This window comes from Fusarium graminearum, chromosome 2, assembly GCF_000240135.3.
Source record: "Fusarium graminearum PH-1 chromosome 2, whole genome shotgun sequence".
In the NCBI taxonomy this organism is placed as follows: Eukaryota; Fungi; Ascomycota; class Sordariomycetes; order Hypocreales; family Nectriaceae; genus Fusarium; species Fusarium graminearum.
This window is the reverse complement of record NC_026475.1, coordinates 5,398,888-5,420,674: the sequence shown is the minus strand read 5'-3', so window position 1 is coordinate 5,420,674 and position 21,787 is coordinate 5,398,888. Positions and strand designations below refer to the sequence as shown.

The window sequence follows — 21,787 nt, the reverse complement described above, 5'->3', positions numbered from 1 at the left end:
GTCGAGACAGCTGGGGCGTTGAGGCGGCAGCTGTGGCGGTGCTTCAATAAAGTATACCCATAATTCCAGGGGCCTTGTCGCTATAAATGGCCTAACGCGGAGGGTGTCACGTTCGAAGAAGGTGATGTCATGACTGTATGCGAAGCATGAGATCGATGTCATCGGCGTTGTAGACGAGTAGGGAGGTTGGCATTTAAAATGACTGTTTGGGGACTTTGCTTTCTGTTCTGACATTCCCTCAGGCACTTCATTTTACAAGATTATCTTGGACTCCTACAGCAAAAGCACCTTACACCGTACAACCTCAACCACTTACACCAACCAAACATCCACAATGGCCGACAACAACAACCAGCAGCCCGGTCTTATCGGCAGCCACGCCCAATACGTCAAGGGTGCCGCAGAGGTATGTATCCTTCCATGTTGCCCAATGCTCTTTCTTACAAATACCAGGCCACCATTGGTGCCATCACCGGCTCTCAGCCCTGGAAGGCTTCGGGTGAGCAGGACAAGGCCGCTGGTCTTGCCGATATGAAGAAAGCTGGCGAACTTCGAGCGCAAAACGACCCCAACAACCAGAACGGATATGGAAAGGCCGAGGAGATTGCCGGCAAGCTTACCGGTTGCCAGGGAATGGAGCGCGAGGGTCACGCAAGCGCTGCTCAGAAGAAGGAATAAATGGTCTCTTTAGCGTTGAACGATTGATGTCTGTACGATATATATACCTCGGCAATGAGATCACTTCGATGACTCTGTCGATAATACCAAATTTTTCATAACCCTTAGTAGCCTGGGCTTTAGTCGCGGCAGTGAAAATAATGCTCCTACTCCTGCTCCTTCCCTTCACAGCATCTCTTGGGTAACTGCCTCACATGAATCACAGCGGGAAGGGGCGCCTTCCCTGTTTCCAACCCAGCGCGACTTCTTCAATCATTCCATTAAATTGAAATAGCCCTCGCAGATTTAACAACTGGACTGTTTTGCTTCTCCATCCTTCATCGTCACGCATCTTTGCTGTCTTGGCCAGCATCACCTCTTCGACGCCTTACCACCTACGCATTTTTGGCTCCATCAGGCATCTTAACTCCAACATTCCTTTTTGCTATAGTTAATCATCCGCATTGTTTTGCCATCACCCTACCGCTCCCAGAAGTTCGACTTTGATCCTTCGCGATGGACTCAGCTCCCCTTCTTCAGAATGCTGATGGCCTTCCCAGCCCCAATGTCATGCAGGACCATGTAAGTCCCAAGCACAACACTCTATACGAGATCACTTTATCTAACTCATGAAAAGCCTGCTTTCCTTCGAGCATGTCACTCTCCATGGCCGTGTATACCCCAGAACGTCCTCGTCATCTTGCGAGGCCTGGTGTTGACGTTTCTCATCGCTGTGGGCATTCTCATTCTGAACTTCGAGCTCCATGAGCATAGCGAGTACTCCAAGTGGCGTATAATCTTCGATTTCGCCAATATCAGCTTCTTCTTCATCTTTCTTTACCATCTTCAGACCTTTGTAAGTTGCAAACGGGCTCCTGTTCTGTCTAAGTGGCTAACTGGTCGTCTAGTCCTGGACTTTCACTCATCTGTACTACCCCCACCACCATGACCGACACATGGGCGGAGTGGAGGGACTGCTCATCAGATGCATGTCGCTTCCCAAGCACATGGGTAATCTTCGAAAGCAGTTTCACTTCACCTTGTTCTACACCATCTCCGTCGTTTTCGCATTCGCCAATTCGACGATCTATTTCTTCATCAGTCGTCAGCAGAAGGGTGAGGGTTGCTGTGGCGAGCCTCAGCCAGAACTTCGCCGTCCCAACAGTACCGCCATACCTATATGGGCTGGATACGCCGAGGAGCACCCTGAGCCTCCATGTAAGAGAACTCTTCCATGACGCAGTTCAATCTCTAACCATGATGCAGTCACGGACATTTTTGGCGAAGGATGGTTCCGAGCCTTCATAATCCTGTCCTTGTATGCGTTTGGAACATTGATCATGGTGATCGAGATCCTGTGTCTCAATAGCATCCGACGTCCATACGTAAGTTGTTGTTCAGCCACACAAGCTCTTTGCTCACAATCAATACTGCAGGCCGTCGGACTTCACCTAATTGGCATCCTTTTCTTTGCTACCGCCTACTTAGGTTGGGCTGCCTTTGGCCGACTGGTCACTGACTATTGCCCCTTCTTTTGGCTTGACAAGAAGCAAGTTGGTTCAGATGAAGCCATCACCCTCTACTCGATTGGCTTTGTGCTGTTGATGCCTATCAGTAAGTTAGCAACACGCCTAGAAGACATACGAGACTAACAAGCGAAATAGTGTATATCCTCATGCAGGGCTTCGTCGCTTCCCGAGAGAGCTTTACACGATCGAAGAACGAGGCTCGAGCCATCGCTGCTGCACAAGCGGCCCTCGACTCTTGAAGGGGAAGCAATTGGGAGTGGTAATTGGCAGAGTGTCCTCTAATTATGGGTTGTTCAATTTGAGACACCAGCTGGAAGCGTCTCGATTGATTTGAAAGACCTTATTGAAGGTAGACTGATACACGACTGGGGCAGGGTTTTGGTATATTTTATCTGTTAGCAACCTCTTTGAACCTGAAATTGACCTAACTTCACGACGATATGATTGTACAGATGATCGGTCCCTTCGCAACGGTGTATGTTTTTATTTGCCTGCCATCTTTTACATTTGAACGTTTTAAGTTCAAAGCCATGACCCTGCTTGGCCGTTAAGTAGATCAAGTGTCTCGGGTGAAATTGCGTGCCAGATGCACCTTAGCTATTGCGGCGTCGTGAAGCAGCGTGCGACAGGGACTTGTCGACACCATCTTGATGCAACCCGACCAGCCCCCGTTGTAAAAAGTTCACCAATCACATTTCAGGATCTGCTAGTACAGATGGAACGGCTCGGTAGCGTCTTCACAGAGCCTGACGATTGGGTACCAGGCGAATGAGTTGGTGAGGTACAACGACAGGGCATTTAACCGAGTGACATTGTACTGCTTATGCTTGAGAGGGGTTGGAGTGGCTACAATAGAGTGGAATCGATTGACGTAGATGTAAGACGAGCCTTGTTTACTTGGGACCGTGCAAATGACGAGTACGGACCTGGGCAGAAAAAGAAAAAAACCAAGGACAGAAACTAGAGATGACGGTGAGCTGTTGGGCGTTAATATTGAGAAGCACGGTGCGGCTGGATCCAACTCCAAGCTCAAGAATTGTAGGGCATTTACAAGTACAAGGTACATATGGTGAAGATGACTCCCAGCTGCAAAGCCAGCAAGCCAGCAAGCCTGATATAACAACGCCCGTATCTGTTCAATGCAACGCAACAGTATCAGGCACAAAAGCGACCAGGGCCTTGAACAGATCATCAAGCCTATCAAATTGCAAATCATTCAGGTCGCAAAAGCTGCACGTCGTGCTGGCTGCCTCACTCTTAGTCTTATCCTTGGACCCCGCGGCGTTTAGACCCTATTAGGGCCTCCATTATGAATGGCTGGTGATGACATCGGCATGGAAATAAATACAGCTCTCTCCCCCAGACCCTGATCTGCTTCTCTCTTCCTCCCCCCCACTCACAATCAAAAAAGGGTCGCAAAGATTCACTTGGAGGATATCGTCTTGTCTTGTCTCGTCTTGAAAGAAGGACATATTTCTCTAGGTACCCGGGCCCATTTCGTCAATCTTTTCTGTTGTGCGTCACACTCTTTTTTTTTCCTTCTTCTCTTTTGCTCTATATCTCTACGCTCTTTTCGTCACTCTCTACTCAAGCCCACGATACCCAAGAAAACCCGGAGTCGTTATTCTCCCCGTATTTCTCTCGTCGAAATCCCCGTCACGAGTCCATTCTTTATCTACCGATTTCCTCCGATAAAAACCGCAGCCATGTTCAAGCGCTCGTTCAGGTCGCAAGACCCCGGCCGTGTCGACAAGTCTGCGAGACATAAGAGATCGGGCTCCCACCGGGACCAAACGAAAATGTCGAAGCTGCAAAGGTCGCTCAATGAGCAGGACTCAATTCCACAAAAGTCCGCGCCTATCCCCCCACCCGCGCCCGCGCCTGCTCCCTCGCCCATCGTCACCTTGACGGTCGGTCGAGATGGTCGGCTCTTTGCAGCACATGAGGAAGTGCTCCGCCAGTCGCCCTTCTTTGAGGCGGCCTGTCGCGGAAACAACTTCGAGAAACAGAGCAAAAGAATCTCCCTTCCCGACGAAGAACCCGAGGTGTTCTCGGCTGTCCTCGAATATCTCTACAAGGGTGACTACTATCCACGTCTGCTTCACAACAAGCAGCGCAACTCTTGGGAACTAGAGGACCAAGCCCGTACACCTCACACATCACCCAACCCCGAAACCGGAGGTGGCCGCGCAGACAACCCGTCTGAAGCCACTATCTATCTGTCGAGTCTCGACATGGCCATTCTCCGTGACACAGTCGTATACTGCGCCGCGGACCGATACGGCCTCGAGGAGCTCAAGCGACTGGCCCTGCGCAAGCAGGGACTGCAATCAGGCATTGATGTCGGGACCATTATTCGGTCAGCTCAGTACGCCTACGCCCACACCCCCGACTCAGACAGCCGTCTGCGCGCTCACTACCTCGCCCTGATCATCCGCTGTCGCAAGACCTTTAAGCGCAGCGGGACTATGCAGGCCGAGATGGAGGCGGGCGGCAGCAAGCTATTTTTCGACCTGTTTGTGGCTATGTGCAATCACCTCGACGACGTCATTGACGTGAGCAACGCTCGCACACCAAAGACTGTCTAAGGCGATTCAAGCCAAGCTCAACACACATATATAACCCAACGAGCAGGCCTCCAGATGCCTCGTGTGTTTGATCATAGCTGGAGGACATGTACTAAAAGGAATACCGCCAAAGCCGCGAAAAAGAACGAAAACCACAAAAAAAAGTGATGCTTACAGGAACAGTTGGAATTCGGCGTTGCTTGTCATGCTCCATCATCAGATTGACGTCCTAAGGAGCTTTGTTTAATTACATGACTCCCCTTCTGCGAGGTTGGCCGACCGAGTTTTGATGATACACGAGCTGAGAGGGTATAATCCGACGCCTACGAAGTTCTTCACATCCTCTGCTCATTTATTGTGCGTTCTATTTGACCGCGAGTTTCCTGTTATTTGTCTTGTCATTTTACAACTCTGCTTTGATATCCACATACCCAACGACACTGGGACATTTCCTTTCCTCTACACTCTACTTTGGCGTTTTTGTCATGATCTAAAAAGACCAGGTTGTCTTTGGTTCAACACCATAGTTTTGGAAGGAGAGATTTGAGAAGAATTGGAATGCTTGACTGCTTTTCCACACCCGCGAGCAAATGCCCCCGAAATTGGCAACGAGCTTGCATTTGTACCATCTTGGAATTTTTCTTTTCACGGAAAAAAGAAGAAAAAAAAGGATCTCGTCTGGTTTTGTTGGCTGTTTTTTTGGCTTCACGTTTTTGAAAGGTGTTTTCTTAGTTGAACAATGCTTAGAACGCGAAACGGATACAAAAACATCTCCTACTCTGGATTTTGCATTACGAAGGGGGCCTCGGGAACGGAAGGCTTTAATAACCTACCTTAGCTTGATCACACACTGTGTGTGTCCTCGCCTTGACTAGTACTGAGAGTCACCCCTTTTTGCTTTTGGTTCGCATCTTGAGACTGATACCTCGAACCTTGTCCTCTTTTTTGAGCTGCTTTCCATGCTTTTTTTTGTTTGCTGGAGGAGATGGGAATTTTTGGAGATCCTTCCTGCATGGTTTATTGGGAGCGGCGAGACGCCGATGAGAATGAAGTTACGATCTTGATGATTATTAACAACTTGGGATCGTTGAACGGTCCTCCCTGGCGCTTTGCACCGTCAGGGTCGAGGTAATGAGAAATTCGGCCACCTCACTTTATGATCCTTGCATGTGATGTCTTTGTGTATATTGTCAATACTTGCTTAACTTGTGAATTTGTTTAAGCTGTAGGCTTCTCCCATTCGACGTCCAACTTGTCAAACGTAGCCTCAAGATCATCCTTGATGTTCTTATGAGGATCTGGCCTGGCGACAGCAGCTGAGACCTCGAGCTCCCAGCCCTCACCACCTTCGTCGCCGTACACCCAGTTAGTCTGTCTCAACGGCGTCTTTTCGCCGTTCTCATCGACCCTGTAGACCCAGAGACAAACACCCAGGGCATCCTCGACCTTCATCGCCTTGATAGTGACGCTCTTCTCACCACTCATGACACCAGCTTCATCGTTGGGTCCTACCGCCTCAACGCTCCAATCGGCCCAAGAGTCGCATGTTACAGTTGAGTAGCGCGGGTGCTCATTGTACAGCTCAATGCCCGTCTTGATCCACTTTCGGGGGGCGCCTGGCTTGGTGAAGGTGAGGAGAAGACAGGCTTGATCGTACTGGTGGACGTAGGTTGTGCGGAAAGTGATTGTTGCTGAGATAAAGTGCTTCAGGGGAGCGATAGAGTGAGGACGGAAGGGGGCTAGATGAGTCAGTATGAGGTCTCGTATGAGCGAAGCCAGCGACAGCAAGGGAATGAATGGTGTGAGTGAGGGGGGCTGAGGGAAGACGGACCTGTGAAGACGTCTGTAGAAGGAGGCTGCTTCCAGACATCAGTTCCCGGCTGAGCCTTGACGGTAAAAGGAGTTTCCATTTTCAATTGGGTATCACAAAGAAGGACGGTGAAGCTAAGATACTATTGTTGTATTATGAAGGACAAGCAGTTGTCTTTATAGTCTTGTGAAACGATGTCTTTCTAGACAATTGCGGGGCAGTACTGACGTAATTGGCCCAGCGCGAACTTCCTGCAGCGGAGGTTCCGCCATGCCTGTTAACTGGCAGTTTGGCTATTGCTAAAATGGCAATTATGTAAATCGAATGACTTTTGCTTACGGTTAATTATGGAAATGCCATGGTCTTGGCGTGTAGTGGAATCCAAGTTGTGAAGCTGAAGACCAGGGACGGGTAAAAGCTATGGTGGGGATGGGGATAGTTGAGTTGGATGTGTTGCTGCTTTTGGAACGGGGTTTGGTGTGTTGCCTGAAATGGTGGAAGAGGCAGCGTACAGTAGTGGAAGTGTAAGAGAGATAGCATTGATGCTGTAAAAATGAGAGAAAGGATGAACCTGTTTACACGTCATGGGAACATGCAAACTGAGAACTCCAAGCTTCCAGGATGCATCGCAACATGGTAACTCGTTGCCAAGCATAAGTGATTGATTGCCAAATTGCCTAAAGATTAGTGGACAATAACGCGCACAAATCACTAATAGAGAATGATTGCAGGAACTCTGGAGAAATTATTGCTCACAGAGCTGCTCTTGCCTATCATCCATAAAAATAAAGGGTTTATAGCTGACGGTCGTGGTGATTGATGTATCCATTGTGCTTCCCTTACCCTACGCCTCTGCCTCGGCAAGGTTTATGGAACTTTAAAGCTTAAAGTTTAGGAGTCCAATCTTATCACGCGCGGTTAAATCACGGCACTCAGTCGTCACCGACCACTTCAATAAAATGTCGTCGTAAACTCATATCAAGCTTTTGTCTTTATTTTCTATGGGAAAAATCAACTTTTCAACGAACAATGATCATTTCAGAGAAGCAAATGGTGGGCGCAGAAAAACAGTGAAAAAAGCTTCTCACTGGTATTCGAACCAACACTACCCCGACCTTTGACTCAAGCTACAGGGGCCTTGTCCACGGAAGTGAAAACTCTTCCCCACTCGACCAACACTCTCCCTCACAAAAAAACCACCCCGCTTCCTTCCTCACTCACGATTTTCTTTGGCAGTATCCTCCCAACCGCGCCTGTTCTCACTGTCTCTTATCGCGATAATCTTTTTCTCTGCTGGAATATTGAAGCTTGCGCTCCATTCAAAAGCGCCCGATATTGCGGTTTCGGTCTTGATAGATTGGCCGCCTTGACGGTCTAGGGGGCGTTTGGAAGAAGGTATTTGCCAGCCAGCCAACTAACTGATTTATATTTCAGCTTTCAACTCACTTACACTGTTGCAGAAATTATCATCACAATGTCGTCGTTTCTTACACCACCAAAATCGGGTCCTTCTGGGCGGGCGCCCGTCAAACCACGATTCGCAAAGCCCAACCCTGTTCGAGCTATGCGCGAACGAGAAGAACGACGAGCTGCTGCCGCCCATACACAATCAAATAACCTACGAGTCGCTGCTGTCAATCGAAATGCTGCACTCGCCAGACCGAACCGCCCTCAATGTCCGAACAAGGCCTGTCCGAAACCGAACGTCGTTGACGGCACATGTCAAACTTGTGGTCGCATTTCTGACGATAGCAATATTGTGGCAGAGGTCACTTTTGGAGAGTCATCTTCCGGTGCTGCTGTTGTACACGGTTCTTTCATCGGTGCCGACCAAGCGGGTGTTCGCAGCATGGGTCCTGCGTTCCGGAGGGTTGGTGGATCGGAGGACCGAGAGAAGAGCATTCGTGAAGCAAAGGGCTTGATGCAAGGGTACGCGCAACAACTTAATGTCAGCGACAGCCTGGTCACTGCAGGAACACAAGTTTTCAAGCTTGCTTCCAGCGCAAACTTTATTCAGGGCCGCACGTTAGCCAGTGTCGCGGCGGTTTGCCTGTATGCTGCATGTCGCGCAGAACCACCTTGCAAGGTCATGCTTATCGATCTGGCGGATTTGGTACAGCTCAACGTCTTCAAGCTGGGTCGAATCTTCAAGAAGCTCAACGAAGTGGTGCCAATTGGCAACGATGGTCTTATCCCAGTGTACCCCGAGGATCTCATCTGGCGGTTCGCAACAAAGATGGAGTTTCACCAAGACACGGCCAAGGTCGCCGAAGATGCCGTCCGTCTAGTCAAGCGAATGAGTCGAGATTGGATGGTCATGGGTCGCCGACCTTCAGGCATTTGCGGAGCCTGTTTGCTCATGGCAGCACGAATGCACAACTTCCGACGAACAGTACGCGAGGTGGTTTACATCGTCAAAGTCACAAACCACACAATTCAGAACCGTTTACAAGAGTTCAAAGTCACCGAATCCAGTCGCATGTCTGTCGAAGATTTCTTGAAGCAAGACTTTTTGGAGAGCTCTCACGATCCACCGTCATTTTACAAGCAGACCGCCGAGTACAAAAAGCAGCTGGCTGTCAAGAACAAAAAGCGAAAGCGACCCTCGACGGATGAAGATGCGGAGGACAACGAAGACGATGATAACTTGGCTGACAGGATTGATCCGCGATTAATAGAAGGAGGCGCCGACCTTTCCAAGGCTCCAGTTTACGAGTATCGCCGTGACGACGATGGCTTCATCATTCCGCCTCTACCGTCCAAAATCGCCAAAGACCCATCTCTCGTCAGCAGACTGAATGAGAATTCACAGGACGAGGAGAATGACGACGAGGAAGAGGATGAGAATCACGTGGTCCGACTCGATAGCTTGGTCGAAGAATTTGGAGATGCCTTGGAAGAAGAGATGGCAGAGGACGGAGCCCAAGACGCCCGTGCCCGCAAAGGCGATAAGCCCCAACTACCCATCAATGAGGAATGGGAGCAAGATGAGCAAGAATTGGAGGGCGTTATTGAAGAGATCTTCAACGATCCATTGACTTATGAGCATGCTATGGCCTACACGACTGCCGAGCAGCGAGCACGAATACACACAGTCTGGGCTCTACAGCAACGCCCCCAAAAAGAAGTCTCCATGTCAGCGGATGTTACGGAAGACGAGTTTGCCGACGACCCTGAGGTCAACAATTGCCTATTATCGCCCGAAGAGGCCCAAATCAAGGAGATGATCTGGGTGAACCAGAACAAGGAGTGGTTACGGAAGCACCAAGAAAAGGTATTCCGGAAGAAGGTCGAAGCTGAGCGGCCAAAGCAGACACGAAAGCGACGAAAGCGTGCCCGAATGGGAGAAGGACAAACCAGCCCGGCCAGCTCAGCCGCCGAAGCAGCCGTTAACGTTGCCAAAGACCGCGCCTGGTCAAAGAGGATTAATTACGATGCCATCCGTAACATCTTTGACCTGCCCAACATTGATGGGCCTGGATCAGAAGCTACGAGCCGAAAGACGAGCGCGGCGGGGAGCACTCGAGGTGTCGACGATATCGCCGAAGCTCCCGAGGAAAGCGTGGCAGGAGAGGAGGCCGAGGCGGCACCGCAAGAGGATGAAGAGGAAGATTACGAGGAGGAGGAGGAGTATGACGAGACGCAGAATTATAATGACGGAGAAGAATTTGGCGGCGGAAATGAAGAGTTTGGTGGTGGTGACGAGTACGATGAAGATGATCCAGAGATGGATGCAGAGTACGGGCTAGAGGAATATGCCTAAAGACAAGGCGATTGATACCCAAATTAGACAACAGGATTTTTTTTTTAGTAACGGGTTCTCTCATTATTATAAGAGATAAAATATATTTAGTCAAAGTTCAATCTACTGGAGCTGAGCCTCGGGCTCACTTCCTGCCTCTTCTATGTGACCAACATTGCAGTGAGGGTTTCCTCGCAGCCACTCTTGAGGTTAGCAGACCTCAACACCGGTAGCATAAAGCCACTACATTGCACAGCAACTCAGTACAAGTCCACCTAGAGTGATGAGATGCTTTATATAAAGAGAATTAATTCCAACAATACTCTTTGAAACCATTAATGCCCTAGAATCTGTGACCCAAATAAAGAAGCTGACATCTTGTCATTTGTCCCCCCCCTCCCCTCCCTCACTCAACCGACCTCAGAAAATGTCGAACGAGTGGATAATAACTCATTTACCAACACAATCATGCTTCCAAAACCACTAGGAATTTCCAGTACGGTGCATGTTTGTTTTGCTTTAGCATTCAAACAGCCCCTGGTGGTAGAGCTGGTGCAATGTTGAAGCCTAGCTCGCCGAGGACCTCACCTTCATACTTCTGGATGCCTGATGTTGATGGTTAGCAAATGATGCATAGATGAAAACATGCCATCTCTTAAGATACCTACACTTCATGTTGAGGCCGTCGATTATGTATACTAGGTCATAGTAAAGTTCCCAGTACCTGTTTTGTGTTTTTCTTTTCTTATTCGTAGAAGCTTTTGGCGATGATCCCCACTGACGTTGGAAAGGATTGCTGGGTCCCGGTTTAAAGAGATGACTGACATCTGTCTCGATCGTATAAATCAACTCAGCACCTATAGTAAAGTGTTAGATGGCCGGGTACTGGGCTGGACTGCAGCATGACGAACACACACCTTTGTTGTATTCGTGATCCCAACTATAGTGGTCTTTGCTGGGGAAATCAGATAGCCATATCTCATCGCAAATAGCAAAGGTTTCTGTGAGTACCCCATTGTCGTCTGCGCAGGGGAACTGATGGCGGCAGCGAATGTGTATTTCGAAATTGGGCTTCATCAGTGTACCCTGCGACAGTTAGTCTTGCATATTCACTTTGACAATGGCAGTATTAACTGACAATCTTTGAGACCCATTGGATACATTTGACATATTTCTCTCGAGGGTCGCATAAACCGTCAAGAGTGGCTTGGTTTCCATGGACCTCTTTATCGTAAGGTTCGAAAACGCCTAAACCGTAGGCAGTCTTGGCCACTCTGTTTGGGCCGCTTTCTTTATTGAGGGTACGCACTACGGCTCCTGCAGCAACAGCATCAACAACAAACCCTGTACTGGAATTTATGTTAGCCTTTTTAGCTTGGATGCATATTGAGTCAAGCAAACCTTTCGTCTTGACTGGGATCAAGCATCCGATATGTGCGGCCATGCATTTGGCCGATTTCACGCACTAACTCTTGGATAAAGTCGCATAGAGAGACCTTGACTGTGCGAAACCACCCATGGGAATCACCGCCTAAACATAAAAATTAATAATGGACTCATCTTATCGCGCAGGTAGTGAGTGAGTGAGTGAGTGACTAACACCGACGTCAACCTTATTCTCGTGCGCCATGTTGAGTTGATTTTTGACGATTTCGCCGACCTCTGCACAAACATGATGGAATATGGCATTGATGAAAGCACTGGAGATACGTTAAAACGGCCTTGAGAGAGGTGTGTGTTAGAACACTTACGCTGGGACAGTGAGTCGGTTAGATATAGATTCTTTGTCCTGTGGGTTAAATCTTAGACCGGGAATCTCGAAAAGGCAATCGGGATTGTCCGGATTGAACATGTCCCATTCCGCTTTGTAAATTGTCTCAAAATCGTGGAAGGCTGCCTTCCTTGCAAAGCCTTCTCTGTTCATACCGTTTTGGTCGTCCAGATACTCGTGTTCATCAAGAATTTTGAGTACGTATTCGAATAAGAGCTCGTTGAGAGCGTTAGAGCCGCAAGAGTCTCCTTAATAAATGGTCAAGAATGTGAACAACGCAAGGCAGAGATGAGACATACCACTGTGGCGAATTGCTTGGTTTTGGAGTCGCAATGGAGCTTCCTTGGTGACAGTGTAAGTCTGAGCGTCCACAGTACCGCCGCCTGTGTCCACGAGGACAAATGTGTTTCCAACCTAAACAGTTGAATTGATCAGAAATATCCCTGGAATACTCGGAAAAGGCGTACTAGAATACGTGAATATCACCCAAACCTGCTGATAGAAGCCATGTAGCTCCAGCCTCTGGCTCCGACACAATAAAAACGTTGTCCATGGACTTGTTCTTTACCGTCACGCCTGGGAAGCCAGCTAGCCTTGCGGCCAGTCCCATACAAAATTGCATGTTACGGATTGCCATCTGACCCCAGATGACGGGGACACAGATGGCCATCTCTGTAGCATCGATTTGGTCGGCCTCTAAGCCAAGGTTCTTCTGTATCTCGCAATTGGTAAAGTCCAGAAGCTTGGTCAAGTAGTGAACCGTGACAAGCATAGTCATCTCGGCGACAGAAATATTTTCTTCGCAAGACCTATTCATGGAGAGTGATTCCAGATCTACTGAAAGATCTTGCTTATGTTCCTTGTGGTTCTCGGATTGGTCCATGAGAGTTTTGAAACGATATATTAGAGTTCCATCTAGATTTGATTGGAATGTAAACATGGAAATTTGGCGCTGGACTTCCCAGACCCAAAGTAGCTGGGGTTCCGGTGATTCGGTCTTTACACCCGAAGTGTTGCTGTTGATAGAGCCTGGTGGCGCATCCCAGAGCTCTTCGAGAGGTCGAAAAACCCAACCCCTAGGATAGAGTAGCTTTGTAGGTACCTCGAAGCGCATCGGGCTGAATTTATCATGTGGGAAAGATTTATATCTGGAAATCGACTGTACATTGCCGGACGGGAAATGTTTGGGGTCGGCCGTCTTAGGCATTGCAGCGTAGGAAACTGCCGAATTCGTTTCACCGAAATCTACGGCGACGAACAGCTTCATTTTTCCAACTGAGGGACCCATATCTAAGGGCCGGTACTGAAGTCAGGTTTGGTAAAGGTGAAAGTGAAAGTGAAGTGAGTTACGGATAGCAGAGGGCAGAGGGCAGAGGGCGGAGGCGTGGATATATGTGACGATGCGATCGAGATGAATAACACCTCGACGGAACTAGTAAATCAGCCTGGTCGCGTCTTTACAAAGTTTGCAGGATTTTATTGGCCCCCTTTTTGTTAAACAAACAAATACTGAATCTTGGAATACAACAAGGGGCCTTGTTGATGGCTGCAACTCTGGTTATGTTTGCTTTATTGACTACCTATAAGCCACCAATCAGGGAAGGCAGACCACAGCCTTATTTGCGCGACAAGGTATGATATAGTCGAAAACAACGGACCAACAATGAGAAAAGAGAGAAGTAGTGTCTCAGCCAAGAGACTAATCTGCCCACCCACCGTCTCGTTCGTTGTTCTCCTCCACCTTCATTTGCATCCTATAGCATACATCACGCCATGCCTGCACATGAATATAGCTAGGTACTTCAGTACTAATACCAACTCGGTCCTGCTGATCAAAGTCACGCCTTTCAACTCCGCAAGCTATAGAAACAAAATAAGACACTCTGCTCTCTGAACAACAACCTCAATCATTGCGATGCCTCCCATCACTCGCCGCAAAAAGGCTTTACAAAAAAGCCCAATCATCACCCTTAAATATAGAAGAGGGCCAAAAACTCAGAGAAAACCTACACGCACACGCGATCATCCACCGGCAAAAGATGCGTACTACAGAATTCTTGCCTACGTGAAGTGGGGTGTCGACAACAGTCTGAACTTCAAGCACGATGTTTGCCCCATGATCAAGAGCGCTCAGTTTTCGACATATCAACAGCTTAAGAATAAGCTGTACAGGGAGTGGAGGAAAACTTATGCCAACAGGGGTGGTGGCAAATTCAGCCGTCTCTATAAGTATGGACTGAAGAGCCTCGACCTCAATGAAGATGAGCTGGCAAAGATCGACAAGTTTTACAAAGATATTCCCAGCCTGGATGCTGTAGAATGCACAAAAGATTCTCACGACGAAAAGGACTCGAGCCGACAGACAACCGACTTTGGGTTGCTGATTACAGAATCAAACACAGCAAGCACAGTTGGCGGGCTTGATTTGCAGCCTATCCTACTAACAATACCACCCTCAACACAGGAGATCGCAGTTCAAGTAGCTGGCAGTGCACAGCCCAACGGAACCACAACACCACCAAACATAGTTGCATTGCAGAGACCGTCGGTCACCCAAATTCCATGCAAGAGCGCTATGAATATCAAGACCAGCGAGTCCGAAATGGAAAACGAGATAACCAGTTGCAAAGCCAGGGAACTCGAGCTAGAAACGGAGATAATCCGTCTCAAGGCCAGAGAGTTCGATCTGGAAAACAAGATAATCAACCACAAGGCCAGAAATCTCGACCAAGAAAACGAGATAGCACGTCTCAAGAACGAATACAAGGGACTAAGAAGTACCTGCTCGAATCCCGTTGATGCTGAAGTGAGACATATCTTGCAGAAACAAGCGAAGCTAGATCATCGCTTCGCACAGCGAGAAAAGAGATTCGATCCTGACGATCCCAGCATGTCAAAAGACCATATTTCTGACAGATTCCATGTCCTGTTTCATCGCATCAAAGACACATGCTCGTATGTAGTTCGGGAAAACAACATTGTATTTTCATCTGACGTTGCGGCCAGCAACGTGGTCAATTCCTGGTCACACAAGATATTCAGGAGTGAATTAAACAAATGGCGTGGGAAACCCGCTGGAGAGTCAATGACAGCAGAAAACCTGACTGTAGGACTTGTGGGTGCAGCGGTGATAGACCTCGTTTTTCAGCCTGCCTTCCCTGATATTCTCAGCACAAGGTCCTTTACTACTAGCCTATACAGGGAATTTATTCTACGATGGGGTAAGTCCATGTTCGTTCGGTCTACTAGTAACCAGGGCACTCATAGACTATTCTAGGCGGAGTGGAATCGCTGCAAAGGGCAGATTTCCATATGTTCGGTTCGCTCACGGAAAACCGAAAGAAAACGATCATTGATGCAGGTGCAGCAGAAATTGCAGATCGCATAGCCAAAGGACTACAGCAGTTCCGGGAACCCCAGCACCAACATGCGGAAGGCTGGAAACTAAAAAATGACGGAGCAACAATAATATACAAAGACGTCAAAAGCTCAAGCTTTATGGATATGCTCAGGCGGGCTCTTGATCTCAAGGCCGAAATGACTAAGAGTGCGTCAAGACTCAGGTTCATGTACTTCATGCCGGGTCAGCGTTTTGAGGGTATATACATGAAGAGATGCTCAGGCTCCGACGACAGTATCTCAAGAATCAAGGCTTGCCTGTTTCCTGCTTTATTCTTGGCAACTGAAACAGTGAGCTCAAACGAGCAAGTTCTTCAGTACAACACTGAGTACAACACATACTTTACCGAACTTCTAGTGGGATATATTCCCTTTCCATCTGCTTTGGTGGCCAAGGCAATGGTACTCACCTGACTGTTCGACCGGAGGAACATCTAGATGGCTGCAGCTTCTAAATGCATCTACCAAACGGGTGACAAGTGGTGTGTTTGTTTGATGGTGTCAAAAATATAGAATGAAAATGGTCAGTAAATACAAACGGTCCCTTCTGAGTCAAGGTCGCATATTGCGTCTCAGTGAACTCAAAAGGTTTGTTAAGGTGAGGGTGTTTCGTTAAAGAATATTCCAAGTTTAAGTGTAAAAGTTGCCAGTTACCCAAGTAGTTAGTCTCAATATTTGTTCCATCGCTACCCCATTGCCAACTGCATCAAGCCCAGAAGACAAAGTTAAATGGTGACAGGAAAATTGTTGAAGATAAGGGTTGAATGACCAACACGTGCATCCTTCAAGTTCTATCTCAAGGCTTCGAAGTGGAAAACCTACGCGGCACTAACTTTGGTAATGTTCTTCTCAACAAACAGAAATTAGTCACCTAATTTGAAGTATAAATTCTCCCGTTTTTCTGTTCTTCTCATTTACTGTTATTATATAAAACAAGCCAGACTTGCCCGAGTTCAGACAGATATATCACTTCGCCCTGCATCATCATTACAAAATGGAAGACACGAAAAAAGGACGCAGGAACCGTCGGCCGACACGCAAGATAGGAAAAAAGGCCGAAAAGCCATCCAACACGACGACAACGGAACGTTCAAGGTCCAATACCGACTACGCCAAACCCGCCAACGCATCTCACGAGATGGACGTTGGCACCCCCGACCATACAACAGTGTCCAGAAAGGTCAGAGCAAAGAATCCCAACAGAGCACAACATTGGGATGCCAACACCGTGTTTGTCCCAAGCGCCATAAGGCAGCAATTTTGGAAGCTGCAGCAACACTATGCAGCCCACGAGACCGATGCCGCTGCGGGTGCCTCTAATGGCGTCAACCGATACTAGGTACTATTCCAGTAAAAGATAGCTGGTCGAGTGCTGCTGACAGGTTAAAGCCAGGGCCTGACCATATATCGAATATTCGTATTTTCCCAGGTCTATTAAGACGCAAGACTTGATGCTGGCGATTTAATTTGGATAGTTAATGGCTAGATGTGCGGAGTTAAAGGATAGGGATGTTTTCGATCATTATTATTGTCGTAGCCTACTTCTGTTTTGGGGTACTACTATTAATGCCACGGCTTCTTTCCAAGATGAAAAGTGTTATGGTATCTATAAATGTCTATCCCAGCCGTTGCATGTACCCTTCCGTGGTGTTGTGACAGCCATGCATTGATGCGTGACAGATGCGGGAAGGTCTCAGCCAACCGATTTTGATTGCCATCCTTTCACAGCACTAAATCATGGGAGCTAAAGCAAGGCATACACCAGGCTCTTGCGTTATGTCAGCGTCAAAGAATTCTATTGGATCTATGTGAATGCTGTTGGTTATGTGAATGCCTTATTGGCCCATCTGGGAGGCCTACCTGTCGGACGCGTCATGGGATAAGTGATGTTGGGCGGTTATCAGAAACATTACAAACACTGACGACAGTCATGCAAATGTTTCTGAACTCCTCATCTTTACTCGCCTTTTCTCAAAACCTCTCCTGGATGTTCAGCCATCTTATGAGGTACACACACGCACACCATGAGCGCACGCTATCCTAGTCGTGGCGGAGAGTCGTCGTAAGTAACCTCTCTTTTGAGTGAGAATACACCAGCATAATAACATTCATGCAGGCGATACCAAGATGATGTTTACCTAGCATACTTCAAAGACGGCGAACCCTCGTGGGTGCACTCAAAGGTCCTCGAGTCTTACCCCCACCTCGCGAAACGGGTTTCTGGGGATCCAGATGACCAATGGCCTTTTCATGTGAACTTCAAAGAATTCGATCACAATGTCGGGTATGCTATCATCCACTTTCTGTACACAGGCACGTACAGAAGCTACAAGGCTGTTGGTCAAGATTCGGCACAAAAGTACCAATGTGAGCTTGCCGAAGGCCTTCAGGTCTACATTGCCGGGTCGTCTCTTGAGCTATTGAAACTGAAAGTCCATGCGGAGATAGAGATCAAATGTTTGTGCGAAAACATGAGCCTGCAAAACATCTTTGAAGTTATTGATGATCTGAGGATTGGCCTTGACCAAGTCCCCACACTGGAAGAGTATCTACAGGATCGCATGGCAGAGGCAAAGTTTGGTGCACCAGGAGATACGACACAAGACGTTGTACGCGACCTTGAGTCCGCCAACACAATTAGCACACTTGCTCTCAAGACTCTGGCATTGCAACACCAATGCAAGATGGATGAGGATAAAAAGAAAAAGAGTGCACAAGAAGCACTCCAAACGGGTGCCAACTCGGCCCTGCGGTTTATAGAATGTGAATTGGAGTTCTTGTTGGTGAAGAAGGCAAAACAAGGAGGAAGGCTGTTCAAGTCTGAACGAATGCGTCTCAACTCCCTTGAAGCGGATATACTGAGAATTCGCGATCGAGTTCAAGGCAAACATCTCTCCGGCAATGTGGAAGATCCTGACACCTCCGCGAAAGGAGATGCCTCGATCGAAGTAGCCAGCCAGAACCGAGGCGAGAAGGCAAAGACATTGAAAAAAAAACCCGCTGGTACTCCTGGGAACAAGCAGAAACTAAATACACGTGGTTAGTAAACACGCCTGCTTATTCAGTTGATCGCTCAGCTCTTATACACCCAGAATGCTGATCACGCGCTGCAGGACTTCAATTCGACCATACTGGTGCGACATGGTTGGGCCGCAAAGCAAATCTTAACCACGTTCATGTCGATGACTTGGAATCATTCGAAGACGATATTTCTACGTTGTCAGACTCGATTCCATGGATGACACCGGCTACAAACGACAGCTCATGCGATGCGTGGTAGAGTGGGTTTATCGAGGCATGATGGAGATGGTTTGACTTTTCGGCCTTTCAACAAATCGTAACGGGATCTAGTTTTTTTTATCTGCCAAGTTGCGTAATTCCTGTTTAATTTCGGGTTATCTTTTTCAGAACATGTCCTTAATCGCTCTCTTTGATAATAGCAAGGTTAATGGGATTAAACCATATTTCGAGGGCTAAAAACTTAGCAGGTGTGAAATACAAAGTAAAATCTTCAAAGTTTAGACAGAATATTTAAAACTCTGGTCCGTACTTTTTTCATTTCCAAATTATTTATCAACCTGAGTCCAATTACCCATCGACAGTCTCTCTCACGAGCAGCTTCTCACCAACAGCCTCTCTCATCATCAGCCACTCCCACCATCAGACTATCTCGTCAGCAGCTTCTCATCAACAGCCATGACTTCCGACAATAAATCCCCGACAAATAATGCGTAAGTATTTTAATTATGCATAATGATAAACGTGGCTAATATGTTCAGATCGGCTGATATTGACAGCTGCCGAATTTATTTTCAAGGACAAGGTCCTTGCCTTGTCACCAGAACGGCCATCAATAGATGCCCGATACTAGCAGCACGAATAGCCGCAAAGCCCTTCTTCTCCAACTCACGAGATACTATAGACGTGAAGGAGATCCCTTACGATGTGGGAGCGGCCGTGATATACTTCCTCGACACTGGGAAATACCGGATTCTGGATCCCAAGCTCGACTCACATGACGAAAGGCTCTGTTCTGATCTCGGAACTGCATTTCGCGTATATGCAGCTGCTACCATGTTGGAGTTGATCGGCCTTAAGAATGCTGTTAATACTGCTATGGCTAATCTTGAGGATATGATGGACTTGGGCATGGTTGCGCGGTCGCTGAAAGAGACTGGATTGAACTTGGAGGAATATCCAACGCTGGCGATGCATCTTTACTCGTATATCCAAATTTCAGAGGATGTATCCTCAAAGGAAGAGATGACGTCGATGATCGCCAAGCTTGGATTTCCTGCAAGTGTCGATATAGACTCTTTCCAGTCCTGCTTGGTATCTAAGGGATCACCAGTCGAAGAAGGGAATGCGAAGGTGGTTGCTGCATCGAAGCCTGAGACGACGCCCGAGCCAAGCCCTGAGCCAAAACCGGCACCAGAACAATCTTGTTCAAAGGACAAGAACAATACAGTTACTACTATCGCCCGATCTGCCCCCGAGGAAGACCTGCCGGAGACGCCTGCCTCGAAAACAACTGCCACAAAAATGTGGACGGGTTTGTTACCAAGGGTCGAATTGGCAAAGGCTTTCCGATTAAAGAAAGCCGTTCCTGAAGGCACTATCGAGCTAGAAGACAGGACAATGCCGGTGGACGAGATCATGATGCCAGCTCAGGGTCTCTCAGAAGAGTTTATGGTTTCGGCAAGAAAGCTTGCTTTGTCATCTGTAGGACAGGATTCGGAAGAGGGCGATATTAGTCTTCAGGAGGTCGCCTTTCAAGCTCCTCCCCCAGGTCAGTTATACCATGGCAACTTTGGATATTGAATGTTGCTAACAACAATTTAGTCAAAGATTTGAGATAACTATGCAGAGGAAATGGAACGACAGGTAAACTCGTATCCACCTGTGGATTGGATAGGATTAGTTAGTCTGAGACACTATCGACCATGACATGGACTAAATAAACTCTCTGGTTTCACACCGCTAATCCAATCGTGGCTGTAACTCCGACCAACCACAAGATATTGACGTGATGAGACGGCCACGCCGATGGATCCAGTTTTATGTAGCGATCGATAATGGCGAGGGATATTCGACGTCACAGAGACATAGACCAACCAAGATTTGACCTACCAGTACTGTAAATATCTTATATTTCCTGCTTTTTATTTTGAACTCTTTCATCTATACAATCTCTCTCCTCTTATCTTTGCAATTAACCTTCAAAATGCCTTCAAACAACGCTGCATGGCTAGTCGCGGCCAAGACGTCACCATTCGAGGTCAAGGAAGCTCCCCTCCCTGAAGTCACACCAGGCCACATCCTCGTCAAGAACTCAGCTGTCGCCATCAACCCCGTCGACATTGCAAACCAACACGTCGGTATTTTCATTGCTGAATCGCAATACCCCGTCATCCTCGGAGAAGATGTCGCAGGTACTGTAGAGTCAGTCGGATCTGATGTCACCAACTTCCAAACTGGCGACAGAGTCTTGGGCTATGCTACTTCACTCGCCAGCAAGGACAATGCAAACAGCGCTTTCCAGGAGTATACATTGATTCGAGCCGACTGTGCCTCCAAGATCCCTGAGGGCCTCTCTTTTGAGCAGGCTGCTGTTCTGCCCCTCTCTGTCGCTACCGCTGGGTGGGCTTTGTTTGGCGATGCGACGCTCAAGATGAAGTTTCCCAGTCTCAACCCTGAGCCTACTGGCGAAACAGTCCTCATCTGGGGCGGTGCTGCCAGTGTTGGTGGAACTGCAATTCAACTCGCCAAAGCAGCGGGCTACGAAGTCATCACCACCGCATCAACCAAGAACCACGAATACGTCAAGAGCCTCGGTGCCGACCACGTCTTTGATTACAAATCCCCTCATGTTACAAAGGACATTTGCTCTCTGCTTATGAGCAAGAAGCTCGCCGGCGCATTGGAAGCCAGCGGCAGTGAAGAAGCCATGAACAGCGCCAGCCAATCCATTGCCCATGGCGATGGTTTGCGCAAGGTTATTTGTGTGCGCGGTCCTCAATCGCAGCTGCCAGATGTCAAGATGCAGCCGATCATGTCAACAAGCATCATCGGTACACCAGTTTCAAAGGCTGTTTTCGGAGATTACATACCTGAGGCTCTGGAGCAGGGCAAGTTTAAGGCGGTTCCGGAAGCGGAAGTTGTTGGAGAGGGTTTGGAGGCTGTTCAGTTGGGTATTAATACCTTGGCCAAGGGTGTTTCGGCAAAGAAGATTGTCGTTAGTCTGTAGGATTGGGATGAAATTTGTGATATTGTAAGAAAGACGAGACTATGCAAAAAATAGAAATAGTTTTG

At 48.0% G+C, this 21,787-nt stretch overlaps 12 protein-coding genes across 12 annotated transcripts; 10 read left to right on the top strand and 2 right to left on the bottom strand.

Annotated features, from left to right (window-relative positions):
- Positions 1 to 241: 241 nt before the first annotated feature.
- On the top strand, positions 242 to 786 carry FGSG_04000 (uncharacterized protein). The gene is made up of 2 exons (XM_011323355.1): positions 242 to 406; positions 454 to 786. Exons 1-2 carry the CDS (start codon positions 335 to 337, stop codon positions 676 to 678), a joined length of 297 nt encoding a protein of 98 aa, XP_011321657.1. The 5' UTR covers positions 242 to 334; the 3' UTR covers positions 679 to 786.
- Positions 787 to 1,173: 387 nt separating this feature from the next.
- FGSG_04001 (uncharacterized protein) lies at positions 1,174 to 2,958 on the top strand (the record flags this gene model as incomplete). Its single annotated transcript, XM_011323354.1, has 8 exons — positions 1,174 to 1,239; positions 1,295 to 1,513; positions 1,566 to 1,875; positions 1,924 to 2,042; positions 2,094 to 2,271; positions 2,339 to 2,445; positions 2,639 to 2,661; positions 2,742 to 2,958. 8 exons carry the CDS (start codon positions 1,174 to 1,176, stop codon positions 2,956 to 2,958), a joined length of 1,239 nt encoding a protein of 412 aa, XP_011321656.1.
- A 194-nt stretch (positions 2,959 to 3,152) lies between these two features.
- Positions 3,153 to 3,485, top strand: FGSG_12332 (uncharacterized protein; the record flags this gene model as incomplete). Its single annotated transcript, XM_011323353.1, has 1 exon — positions 3,153 to 3,485. One exon carries the CDS (start codon positions 3,153 to 3,155, stop codon positions 3,483 to 3,485), a length of 333 nt encoding a protein of 110 aa, XP_011321655.1.
- Positions 3,486 to 3,582: 97 nt separating this feature from the next.
- FGSG_04002 (uncharacterized protein) lies at positions 3,583 to 5,906 on the top strand. Its single transcript, XM_011323352.1, has one exon. The coding sequence runs from the start codon at positions 3,893 to 3,895 to the stop codon at positions 4,772 to 4,774; it is 882 nt and encodes a 293-aa protein (XP_011321654.1). The 5' UTR covers positions 3,583 to 3,892; the 3' UTR covers positions 4,775 to 5,906.
- FGSG_04003 (uncharacterized protein) lies at positions 5,907 to 6,690 on the bottom strand. Its single transcript, XM_011323351.1, has 2 exons — positions 6,585 to 6,690; positions 5,907 to 6,492 (listed from the first exon to the last, which is right to left on the bottom strand). Exons 1-2 carry the CDS (start codon positions 6,661 to 6,663, stop codon positions 5,972 to 5,974), a joined length of 600 nt encoding a protein of 199 aa, XP_011321653.1. The 5' UTR covers positions 6,664 to 6,690; the 3' UTR covers positions 5,907 to 5,971.
- Positions 6,691 to 8,037: 1,347 nt separating this feature from the next.
- FGSG_04004 (uncharacterized protein) lies at positions 8,038 to 10,424 on the top strand (the record flags this gene model as incomplete). The annotated part of the gene is made up of 1 exon (XM_011323350.1): positions 8,038 to 10,424. One exon carries the CDS (start codon positions 8,038 to 8,040, stop codon positions 10,324 to 10,326), a length of 2,289 nt encoding a protein of 762 aa, XP_011321652.1. The 3' UTR covers positions 10,327 to 10,424.
- A 2,118-nt stretch (positions 10,425 to 12,542) lies between these two features.
- FGSG_04005 (uncharacterized protein) lies at positions 12,543 to 12,893 on the bottom strand (the record flags this gene model as incomplete). The annotated part of the gene is made up of 1 exon (XM_011323349.1): positions 12,543 to 12,893. The coding sequence occupies one exon, from the start codon at positions 12,891 to 12,893 to the stop codon at positions 12,543 to 12,545; it is 351 nt and encodes a 116-aa protein (XP_011321651.1).
- Positions 12,894 to 14,977: 2,084 nt separating this feature from the next.
- Positions 14,978 to 15,889, top strand: FGSG_04006 (uncharacterized protein; the record flags this gene model as incomplete). The annotated part of the gene is made up of 2 exons (XM_011323348.1): positions 14,978 to 15,297; positions 15,354 to 15,889. Exon 2 carries the CDS (start codon positions 15,581 to 15,583, stop codon positions 15,887 to 15,889), a length of 309 nt encoding a protein of 102 aa, XP_011321650.1. The 5' UTR covers positions 14,978 to 15,297; positions 15,354 to 15,580.
- Positions 15,890 to 16,469: 580 nt separating this feature from the next.
- On the top strand, positions 16,470 to 16,814 carry FGSG_04007 (uncharacterized protein; the record flags this gene model as incomplete). Its single annotated transcript, XM_011323347.1, has 1 exon — positions 16,470 to 16,814. The coding sequence occupies one exon, from the start codon at positions 16,470 to 16,472 to the stop codon at positions 16,812 to 16,814; it is 345 nt and encodes a 114-aa protein (XP_011321649.1).
- Positions 16,815 to 17,448: 634 nt separating this feature from the next.
- FGSG_04008 (uncharacterized protein) lies at positions 17,449 to 18,885 on the top strand. The gene is made up of 3 exons (XM_011323346.1): positions 17,449 to 17,537; positions 17,592 to 18,514; positions 18,589 to 18,885. Exons 1-3 carry the CDS (start codon positions 17,500 to 17,502, stop codon positions 18,753 to 18,755), a joined length of 1,128 nt encoding a protein of 375 aa, XP_011321648.1. The 5' UTR covers positions 17,449 to 17,499; the 3' UTR covers positions 18,756 to 18,885.
- Positions 18,886 to 19,171: 286 nt separating this feature from the next.
- Positions 19,172 to 20,296, top strand: FGSG_04009 (uncharacterized protein; the record flags this gene model as incomplete). The annotated part of the gene is made up of 2 exons (XM_011323345.1): positions 19,172 to 19,206; positions 19,255 to 20,296. 2 exons carry the CDS (start codon positions 19,172 to 19,174, stop codon positions 20,294 to 20,296), a joined length of 1,077 nt encoding a protein of 358 aa, XP_011321647.1.
- Positions 20,297 to 20,607: 311 nt separating this feature from the next.
- Positions 20,608 to 21,722, top strand: FGSG_12331 (uncharacterized protein; the record flags this gene model as incomplete). Its single annotated transcript, XM_011323344.1, has 1 exon — positions 20,608 to 21,722. Exon 1 carries the CDS (start codon positions 20,700 to 20,702, stop codon positions 21,720 to 21,722), a length of 1,023 nt encoding a protein of 340 aa, XP_011321646.1. The 5' UTR covers positions 20,608 to 20,699.
- Between the last annotated feature and the right edge of the window lie 65 nt (positions 21,723 to 21,787).

Excerpts from the sequence above, each read along its gene's own strand:
- FGSG_04000 (XM_011323355.1), top strand. The coding sequence starts at position 335 with ATGGCCGACAACAACAACCAGCAGCCCGGTCTTATCGGCAGCCACGCC. Across the intron at positions 407-453 it reads ACGTCAAGGGTGCCGCAGAG|GCCACCATTGGTGCCATCAC; the intron begins GTATGTATCCTT and ends TACAAATACCAG.
- FGSG_04002 (XM_011323352.1), top strand. The coding sequence starts at position 3,893 with ATGTTCAAGCGCTCGTTCAGGTCGCAAGACCCCGGCCGTGTCGACAAG.
- FGSG_04003 (XM_011323351.1), bottom strand. The coding sequence starts at position 6,663 with ATGGAAACTCCTTTTACCGTCAAGGCTCAGCCGGGAACTGATGTCTGG. Across the intron at positions 6,493-6,584 it reads TTCTACAGACGTCTTCACAG|CCCCCTTCCGTCCTCACTCT; the intron begins GTCCGTCTTCCC and ends TGACTCATCTAG.
- FGSG_04008 (XM_011323346.1), top strand. The coding sequence starts at position 17,500 with ATGAGCGCACGCTATCCTAGTCGTGGCGGAGAGTCGTC. Across the intron at positions 17,538-17,591 it reads AGTCGTGGCGGAGAGTCGTC|GCGATACCAAGATGATGTTT; the intron begins GTAAGTAACCTC and ends ACATTCATGCAG. Across the intron at positions 18,515-18,588 it reads GCAGAAACTAAATACACGTG|GACTTCAATTCGACCATACT; the intron begins GTTAGTAAACAC and ends CACGCGCTGCAG.